The sequence below is a fragment of the Sinocyclocheilus rhinocerous genome, unplaced genomic scaffold, assembly GCF_001515625.1.
Source record: "Sinocyclocheilus rhinocerous isolate Xijiao unplaced genomic scaffold, SAMN03320098_v1.1 scaffold445, whole genome shotgun sequence".
Taxonomy (NCBI): domain Eukaryota; kingdom Metazoa; phylum Chordata; class Actinopteri; order Cypriniformes; family Cyprinidae; genus Sinocyclocheilus; species Sinocyclocheilus rhinocerous.
Genome location: NW_015645566.1, coordinates 51,566 through 61,561, shown reverse-complemented (window position 1 = coordinate 61,561; position 9,996 = coordinate 51,566). Strand labels below are relative to the sequence as shown.

General features: G+C 36.2%; 1 protein-coding gene across 2 annotated transcripts in view; it reads right to left on the bottom strand.

Moving 5' to 3' along the window:
- LOC107706727 (histone RNA hairpin-binding protein-like) overlaps nucleotides 1-9,683 on the bottom strand; it is a 13,169-nt gene extending 3,486 nt beyond the window's left edge. Inside the window, exons 1-7 of one of the 2 annotated variants that reach the window (XM_016510533.1) lie at nucleotides 9,510-9,683; nucleotides 7,680-7,799; nucleotides 7,315-7,419; nucleotides 7,117-7,179; nucleotides 6,576-6,725; nucleotides 6,302-6,451; nucleotides 3,783-3,894 (exon numbers count right to left, since the gene is read on the bottom strand). In XM_016510533.1, coding sequence (XP_016366019.1) covers nucleotides 3,783-3,894; nucleotides 6,302-6,451; nucleotides 6,576-6,725; nucleotides 7,117-7,179; nucleotides 7,315-7,419; nucleotides 7,680-7,799; nucleotides 9,510-9,523 — 714 coding nt within the window. In that variant the 5' untranslated portion in view covers nucleotides 9,524-9,683. Of the gene's footprint in view, nucleotides 1-3,782; nucleotides 3,895-6,301; nucleotides 6,452-6,575; nucleotides 6,726-7,116; nucleotides 7,180-7,314; nucleotides 7,420-7,679; nucleotides 7,800-8,499; nucleotides 8,949-9,509 lie in introns of those variants that run through there. The other variant, XM_016510532.1, reaches the window with a different exon arrangement.
- Nucleotides 9,684-9,996: the final 313 nt, after the last annotated feature.

Sequence of the window (9,996 nt, the reverse complement as noted above, 5' to 3'; positions counted from 1 at the left end):
CTCTGCTTTAAACTGCTTTGCGTCTCTCCGTCAGATAACCTCACGTGCATAATGCGCCATTTACGGGTATTTCCCTAAACCGACACACAGCTCATATATTTTTCCGCCACGGGGTGAGAACGTAATGATTACGAAAATGATTATTTATTTTTGATAATTATTATTTTATTTCAGTTAGTTTTGCAATAACTGTTGTTAGTTTCGTTTCGTTTTAGTTTTTCATTTATTTTGATTTTTTAATTTTATTTCAGTTTACAAAAATATTTTTTGACCAATCGTTTTAGTTTTCGTTTACGAAAATAACCTTGTGTAATACATATGTAGGAATGTCCCGAGCCGATCAAGCATTTTTTTTTTAACTGATCGTTATCTGCTCTCCTAAGCCCAATCCACCTGTGATTCGTCAGTTGTCATGCTGATGTCATGCAATAGGTGGTGGTATGCAGTATTCTAATTTGTTGGTGGGTTTTTGTTAAATGTGAGCCAAAATCATCACAATTAAAAGAACCAAAGACTTAAACTACTTCAGCCTGTGTGCATTGAATTTATTTAATACACGAGTTTCACAATTTGAGTTGAATTACTGAAATAAATGAACTTTTCCACGACATTCTAATTTATTGAGATGCACCTGTATGTCTATGGCGGTATGCGCTTTCAACAGGACATAGTCATTAAAAGAAAAAGACACTCAAATGTGTTTGCATGACGCATAAGAACAAGGTCTGTTCTAGCGCATCATGTGTTCAAGATTCCATGTTTAGCATATTTGATGTGCATTTTGTGCAAGGAATCACTCTACAGGAATTTATTTCCTATTACTTTAATCTGCCACCAGTCTATCTGAGATGTCATTGTCATGACGCGTGGCTATGGGTTGCGTCTTGCCTCGGACTTGACTGATAGACTTGCATTCGCAAACTTCATGCTTTTTAACCTACTCTTTTTTTTCTTTTATGATGCAATTAATCTGCTTATTGTACATAAAAATTTGTTTTTTGTTTGTTTGTTTTTTTTATTAAACAATGGTTTTTCTGAACAATTTGCTCTTTCTTTAAATAAATTCAATTATAATAAATTTTCATAGAGATAAAAATCTATTTCAGCTTCCGCTCTAAACTATAGGGAGCCCTTTTACATTACTATAAGGTTACAATTAACAACAGAGCCCGAACTTAAATTTAATTACTATTTGTTTTTAACTATAATAATCACTCAAATAAAAAAAAATGTATGCAAATATGTAAATGGTTTTTAAATTAACTTCTAAATGATGCAATTTCTATTTGTTGTTGAAATATAATAATTTACAGAGTGGCTGTCATAACTTGTTCATAAAAGATTTATTTAAACATACATTAAATAATTAAGACATCACTAACAGGTAAAGCAAATAATGAGAATATAGTCCATTTCTGAAAATGCTCATCTCTAGACTTCATTTCTCTAGCAAATAATGAGCTGTAGACACTGATGACTTGCCTGAGGTAAATAAAATGCTACGTGACATTTTGTTTACAAGTTGTTTTAATTATGTCTTTCTACAGTTTGAAACACTAATTAAGCGATTTACATGAGGAGTGAGATGTTCATTCATGTATATTTCGCATTAAAACTAGTAATAAAAGAGGGAGGGATGATCGCGCTCACTCACGCTCTGCGGTGGCGTTAAAACTGAGGCATTTATACAGCGCTGTCACGCCATGTCATAGTGCCAAAACATATATATATATATATATATATATATATACACACATACATACATACACGTTTATATACTTATAAAACGGTTAGTTCCATTCCTCGATTCTGACTGGTCAGCAGCTGTGTTTTATTCACGATACAGCACGGCTATGACCACATCACCCAACGGTTCTGTGCATCACTGAGCAACACCCTTAGCAACATAAGCAGCAATCAATAATATAGCATCAAAACGGTTTCATTTATTATGTATTTCGCCAGAATTACCTGTTTGTTATTTATTTAATGAAGTATGAGTGACCCCTGCTGGCGTTATGTTGCATCTTTCAACTTGAACTTTTCAGTTTCGAAGCTATTTTATTGAGAAATCACAGGACAGTGTTGACAATACATTTCCGCACTGAATGATTCTGTGTGCTCGCGATCTGCGCGTGATGTACGAGCTACTGTCTGAAGCCTATGTGTGTGCGTTAGTGCAGCAGCGCATTAGATTAGAACGGTGATTAATTTACCTGTACAATAGGCTGTTTAAAACATGCATTCTCCTGTTCAATTTCAAGCATCCAGTAATATAATCACACGTCTTGTGGAGCGCTTTCAGAGTATGCATTTATTTGTCATTTTAACTGTTCGGAAACGGAGCGTAAATGTGGAAGTCATTCAAAGATTTCTTATCCTGTTGCGCCCTCTATAGGACCAGCGACTAGTCGACGTCAAGCTTAAAGCGTGGCAGAGCATTGAAGTCGACTAGTCGATTAGTCAGTGCAACCCCTACTGTATTAGTTTTCTGTTTCAGGTATGATTCTGTATGTCCATCACTTTACACTGTAATGACGCTTGCAAACTCGCGCTGTGCAGCGAATCAGTCTGTTTTAAAACTAAAAGACAGAAAACAGACGTTTTCTCATGCTGAGAGATAAGCAGATGTATGTGTGTGAGAAAATATCATATATGGTGTTAAAAAATAAATGACAGCAGATGATAAGAGCTCCTATTCTCCGTTTTTATTTAAGGTCCATTAGATGAGGCATGTTCAGAACATTCTCTTGCCGTTTACTGTTGCTGTCAGGAACTATTTTTTAGCGGAAGGACAGCATTTAACGAACTTGCTTCAAAAAAAGTAACATTTCAATACATACATTTTTGGTTTTAATATTTTTTATTGTGTGGTAACCATTTTATAAAAGCAATAAGGTACTCGAGCCCGTGCTATATCGTGAATAAATCACGGCTGAAGGGGTTGCAAGCCCTCTGCTTCGCGTCGTGCCTAACAACGCCTTTTTGCTTATATATATATATATATATATTAGGGCTGTCAGTTTAACGCTATTAAAATATTTTAACGCAGTTAATGCACTGGCCCCACCCCCAGACCTGTACGTAATACTACATTTTATGGAGTTGACTGTTGACAAACATGATGCAGGGCAACAGCTCCATAAATGCAGTTATGCCCTAAAATTCAAGATATTGGTGCATAAAATGCCCCTGCATGAGTTTTTGTCTCATATTTATATCATACGATAAGCGATATCACACGAGCAGGGACAGCAGTATTACACGAGTTGTCCCGAATATCATGAGTTTAAATGTGATTTTATACAGTTCTGCAAATAAGTTAATATTGTGTTATATTTTAAACAATATTATGTTTTTGCTCAATTTTGCAGAGAACATATAACCTTTAAAGCATAGAAGAATTGTTGCGCGTCTCCGAGCAACACCGTGATGTTTAGTTTCTAAATGAATCCGCGTTTTGAACGAATCATGTGAACCAATGATTCAAAAGCCATGTTTGATATTTTCTTAACAACTTTATTGCATTTGAAATGTGCACCAAGCACTAGAATCAGATCAGAACTCTGTATCGGCAGATACTCAATATTCAACGACTCTGATCAAGGGCACAAAAAACCTGATTGGGACATCCCTAATGACATGGTAAACATGATTTCCACAAAATTCTGGAAATTACAGCCACAAAATCAGAAAAAAAATAAATAAAAAAAATGCATACATACAGAACACCTGTTGGCACTGATCTTGCTGGGAATTAGTTTATAAATTGAGAAAATTACCTCTGCCAAAGACAGCGATGCTCCACTGGATGTTGGACACTGGGATCCAGTATCCGCTGAACACTCCACATCCAACTCAAAGTCCATTATTTCTCCAAGGTCAATCTCTTCTCTGTTTCAATCACAAGAGTTAAATGAACACTGAATTACATTTTTAAAAAACTCTAAAACAACAATTGTGACCTGCAGAAAAGATGCATAAACTGTTGTAGTTTACTTCTCTCGTATTCAATCCTCTCTCAGTCAGCAGGATGCTGAAACTGTTACACATGCCTTCGTAACATCTCAACTTGATTACTGTAATTCACTTCTTTATGGCCTGTCAGCTATTAATATCAAACGACTACAATATGTTAAAAACTCTGCAGCTCGCTTGATTACCCACACAAGAAAGAACGATCACATTACCCCTATCACCTTCCGGATTCCTTGAGGAATAAACTACAAGATACTAATTCTCACTTATAAAGCTCTCCATAACCTTGGTCCTACATATTTATCTGACTTACTTCTGCCCATATCTTCCTACCCGCTCCTTTCTAGTGAGGGATTGTTAGTCACTATGGGACTATGTTACTATGGGACTATGTTAGTGACTATGGGAGCTAGGGCTTTCAGTGTTGTGGCTCCCAGATTGTGGAATGCTCCTCCCCAAAACATCCGTCAAGCATCCTCCCTTCTCTCCTTCAAAAACCTCTTAAAAACACACTTTTTTCTGAGTATTACTCTTCAGTTCTCAGTCTGTAAATTGCACACTGGACATTTATCGACATTCTCTCTGTATCTCTAATCTAACTTTCTGTATATTACACTCAGCTCTTGGTATGTGTTCTGTCTTCTGGTATTGATGTTTATTTGTTTCTGTTCCTTAAACCTGACTTGTAAAGCGACCTTGGGTGTTGGAAAGGCGCTATATAAATAAAAATTATTATTATTATTATTATTATAACTACATCTTGTACAAACTTGTCTTATACATATGCTCAGAAATAATGTACAAGATGTAGTTGTAGTTCATGCATCTTTTCTGCAAAGATATTTAACAAGTGATTTAACATTTACATTATGTTGACAACTTCTTGTGTGGTGCACAAGCTCTACTTAGAACTTTTAAACGTTCTTCTTCATTTTTCATATAGACCAATATCTCCGCTTATTTATTTCAAATAATAATTTATCAAAATATATTGGGTTTGTTCATGATAGTTGTTAGTATCTAATGATAAGAGAGTTCTCTTATGTTATGAAGAGTTCATTATCATTATTATTATATTTTTTTTAAATATATCAAGGTGGTCCCTATCCCCGTTTTTTTCTTTCTTTCTCTGCTCATATTTTAATATTCATTTGTCTGTATAATGAGTGTGTTGGAGGTCTGTGTTTTATTGGTTGTTTTCTCCCCTCTTCCCACCCTCTACACTTCCAATTTTCCACAGCTTTACACACCCATTTCTTGAGTCTTTTTCAAATCTGAAGTGTGAACGACCAGTGCTAAACCAGGAGGGTTTCATTACTTTAAAATACCTTCAAAATGATATGACTTGTTGGAATTGGACAAAAAAAATTACTGAGCTACAGCCGTTTGAAGGCAATAAAGTCAGCAAAATTGATTTTGAGAAAAATCAAGTTAAAGTTTTCTGAAGATTCCAAAGCAAAATCACCAAGCAACGTTGCATATTTTCCTCCAAATCTTTTCTTAATAATAGTTACTATATTATTAATCACAATAAAGCTATTTTTTATTTTATCTTTGTTATTAAAAATAAGAACAAAGATGCAAATAAACATTAGTTTAACCAAGAGCAGCGAGTGATTCCTCTTTTCTATTAATGTAAGACAGATCTATATTAAGACCTACTGTAATGCATGGATCTAATATAATGTTACACATCAGATTTTTCCCCAACCATTAACAAAACGTTTATCTAAGACATAACAGATTATGTTTGTGTGAATCTCGCCAAGTCATATTTCGCAATAATATACTTTATAAGGAGATTGCACGCTCTGGGAGAGGCACTTCTTATGCACACGCTTTGCAAATGTCAGTCAGCACGATTGTTTTGTTTTCATCAGCATAGGTTTGAAAAATCATATTTCACTGGTTTGAACTCAGGTCATCGAGAATTCGATATAAATATTCACAAAGCTGGAATGCTGCGCTTTGCAACAATAGACCTACAACTTGTGGTGAGAAGCAGCAGCAGTCGTCCAGAAGTCCTCTCAGAAAACGTACAAATAAAGATCATTTTAGATGTTTAATTTCTATTTGGAGCATTGGGATCGCTAGAAGAGGGCTTAATGAACTACTTTTTGCGAAAACCTCAAATTCGACCAAAACTTAAATTTTTGACTTCTTTTGCCTGTTAGCTCATTAGACCGCGCACATTTCAACTTATTTTGCCAGCACGGGTCACAATTAATCATTGCGTTGCCACTATGCTGGACCATTCATAAAAAATTATTGTTCCTTTAGGAAATTGTAGCAGTTTAGTTTATTTGGACATCAAGAAGCTTACATCTGCTGCAGGTCACTTCCCTCTTCTGCAGGAGGATCCCACGCGTGAAGTTTGACCCGCCACAGTTTAATCTGCTGGTCCCAGGAGCGTCGGCTGTACTTCTTGAATTTGTTTGGAGTCTTTGGATGAACACCGGGCTGTCTCATATGCCTAAAATAATGGTTAAAATATTGTTAAATACTTTAACAGTAAGATTATAACAGGCAATCACAGACAAGAGGACATAGCTGTATAATACATTTAGTTTAAAAACAATAATCATGATCTCACTCACTTGGGAACATCTTTAATGTATCTATCATATGCAAGAGTGTTTTTCCCATAATTAATCTGCTTTTGTCTCCTTATGAGAGTGGTCTCGTCTGTCTCGAGATCACCTTTAGCAGGAGATTCTTTGGAATCTCTCGAGTCTCTGGAGTCAGAACTGGGGGAAACATGAAAAGCTTGGGTTACAACTCGAGACATGACTGTTGTACAAGTGACATCTAATGGAACTGTTAAAAAAAAAACACCAGGATTCCAAAAACTTCCTCATTTGCCACTGTTCATGCAAACAGATAGTCCCACCCTAAACTCACACCATTGGTTGCACCAATGTTCCTGCATTTAGCTGGTCAAGATGCTCAAAAAACACAGCAATGTTTTAAAATAGCAGCACAGAGTCACAGTGAATACAGTCTCCGTGGAAACAACATATAAATTGCATACTTTTAATGTGCATATTAGACTGAAATAGCAGAAAGTTTTGACACTGAAAAAGTTACACTAGCTTTTTGAAGACTTAAAGAAAATGTTACATTGCTTTAATCACAAACCTTCCAGATGAGATTTTTCTGTCTCTTTGAGGAAAATCTGCTTCAAGAATCCTTCTTCTGTATCTGAAAAAGAGAGATCACTAATTGAGTTTATAAAGGATATCAATTATGTCTTTATATAATAATTAAAATAAACTACATTCATATTTACAGAGTAATTAGAACAGATAAAAGAAGAAATCAAAAGAGGCAACTGACCGATGCATATCACGTCGGACATTTGAACGCATTTCCTCTGCCTCTACCTCATCTCCCCAGTTTTTTACTCTGGACACAGGTCCCTCACTCTCTGGAGTTGTGAAACTATAATAATAAAATAAGACAAATCTAAATTTTGCCAGTCAATTTGTCATCACTAAACATTGTTTGTATGCCAGGATGAGATTAGATCTCATCCTAGCATAAAATTGATATTAATTCGATTAACAAAGAGTTTACAATTTATGCATGTTATACTCTACAAAATGCCAACCAAAAACAATTCCATTTTACTTTTGAGAAAATAAGTGTCTGTTATGCACACTATTTGAATCAGATAAGTAATGTATAATGATCATCATTACCTTTCTGGTCTGTGTGAGCTCTGTGAACATTTGCCAGGCTCTTCAACCTCGTGAGATTTTCTCAGATTACCATCTGCACCGCGTTTCCTACAATGGGACCATCTTGAAGCGCCTTTTTTCCTTCAAGACAAGTAGCATTAAAAAAAAAAAAGTAAACCAAGTAAAAAGGATTCTCACACATTATCTGAACATTCTGCAACAGTATGGAGCACGTCCATTAAAAATAATATTTTTTTTTAGTAAACAAGCATTTCATGTTAAAACGAATTAATCGTTTTATACACACTTGACCACGAATCAGCTGTATTATAAACACCTTATAACAAATTTCTACACAAAAGCAGCAACGTATTCATCTAAATCTTAAAAATACTTGTGTTCAACTGTTTTCAAGGCCCCACAAAATAACCCGCTGTCAACACACACGAGATCGAGCTGCTCACTAAAACATAAAAATAACTAAATAAAATGGCAGATTGAGACATGATGTACTTTTAGAAGTTAGGTTAATATGGTACAATCTTGATGTTCTCATGGCGCCAACATGCTCATTTACACTCTTAAACAAAACACTGACGGGATCCTTCACGTCTATTTCTGCAATAATGTGTCGGCGCTTAAAAGTTAAAGATACTAATAAAACGAAATTAAAAGGAGTGCAAAAACGTGTTTTGATGCGTAAAACAGACTAAATAGAGTTAGTGCACTATACAAAACAATACTTCTGTCTTGCTTTGCTAGCAAACCGCTAAACCAAAGAGTAATAAAACACAAAACAAAAACAACTATAACCACGACCAAACATTTTTCGAATTCTTACCTGTTTTCATCAGGTTTGCAATCGTTTTCGTATCTGTACTTTTGATGGGTAGACATTGTTTCGAATACAAATGAGAATTGAGAAAGCTTACACACAAACTGCTACCGGGTTTAGATTAAACCGCGCCAATGTCCCTCGGTGTACGTCAACGTTGAGGTCACATGACACTGGAGGGGCGGTGTTGTGAATTGACTAGCCCACAGACCCGCCCACATCCGCCGATCTTCAAATCATCGTTTTTTTCATTTCTATCAGTCTATTGTATGTAGATCACATCAAGTGTTTTAGCGCGTAATATTACGTAAGTCTTCTTTTTATAAGGCTGTGGCGGGAATACAAACAGACAAAGCCCACAAAACGACGGTCTGGCACTGTACACTCTCAAAAATGCTTGGTTAAAACAACCCAATTTGGGTTATTTGGCAACCCAGCGCTGGGTAAATATTGGACAGAACCAAGCGGCAACCTCCCGGTCTCTCGCTTGAAGCCAATAAAGATTTTTATTTGTCCAGAAAAAATTAATTATGGGTAGGACACTGGAAATTAGATGTTTTAATGAAAATGATCTCAAACTTGATTTTTACCGCTATTTTGAAGTTATAGGTACTCTGCCTTTGCACTATGTGCAAAAAGTGAGATGTCACGCCAAGGCAAAAGGCAGTAGCTTCCACATTATATACAATATTTGGGTGTTACGAACCCCATTTTTACAAGACTCGATCAGGAAGGGGTTAAGCAACATAAAAAGGACGCGCAAGACAGGAGATCAATTTAACCATTTATTAATGGCAAAACGGTTTACGAGTCACATTAATTAACCAACAGCAGATATAATAAAGAGTTAGATCAACTAAACTAAAGCAAAATAAATCAATATGTATCCAGTAAACAAACAAAACACAGATCAACGGAAACATTAAAGAAAGCACAAAAATAAACACAGAAAGAGAGAGAAAAAGAGAACCGCTTATTAGCGGCTGGTTGGGCAACAAGACACACACGAAGCTCACTGGATACTCTCCATCGTCGGTGGCTGGACGGCAGCAGCTTCTCAACAAGTGCGAGTCATGCTCAGAGAGCGTGGTAGTGACTGTGGCGGACACGCGCTGGAACAGGGAGAGCACACCAACACAAGCGCAACTTCCGCCTTATATTCAGTCCAGAGCGTCCTTACTCAAGCTGCAGGTGTGTGGGGGCGCAGCTCAACCTTGGGAGAAAGAGATGATCCAAATCAATACATACACAAATAAACAAAACGTTGACCGTGACACTTCTCCCCCTGAAAACAGAAGCAGTTTTCTCCCTTTCCACTTTTATCCTTTTGGAGGAATAAGGGAATAAATTGGTTCTGAATATCAAAAAGCTTACCCCCGTGACAAGGCATCAGCCACCATATTCTCAGATCCCCTTTTATGACGAATTTCCAGATTATACGGTTGCACTATTAATGCCCATCGCATCAAGCATTGGTTATGATTGTACATTTTGCTCAGAAAA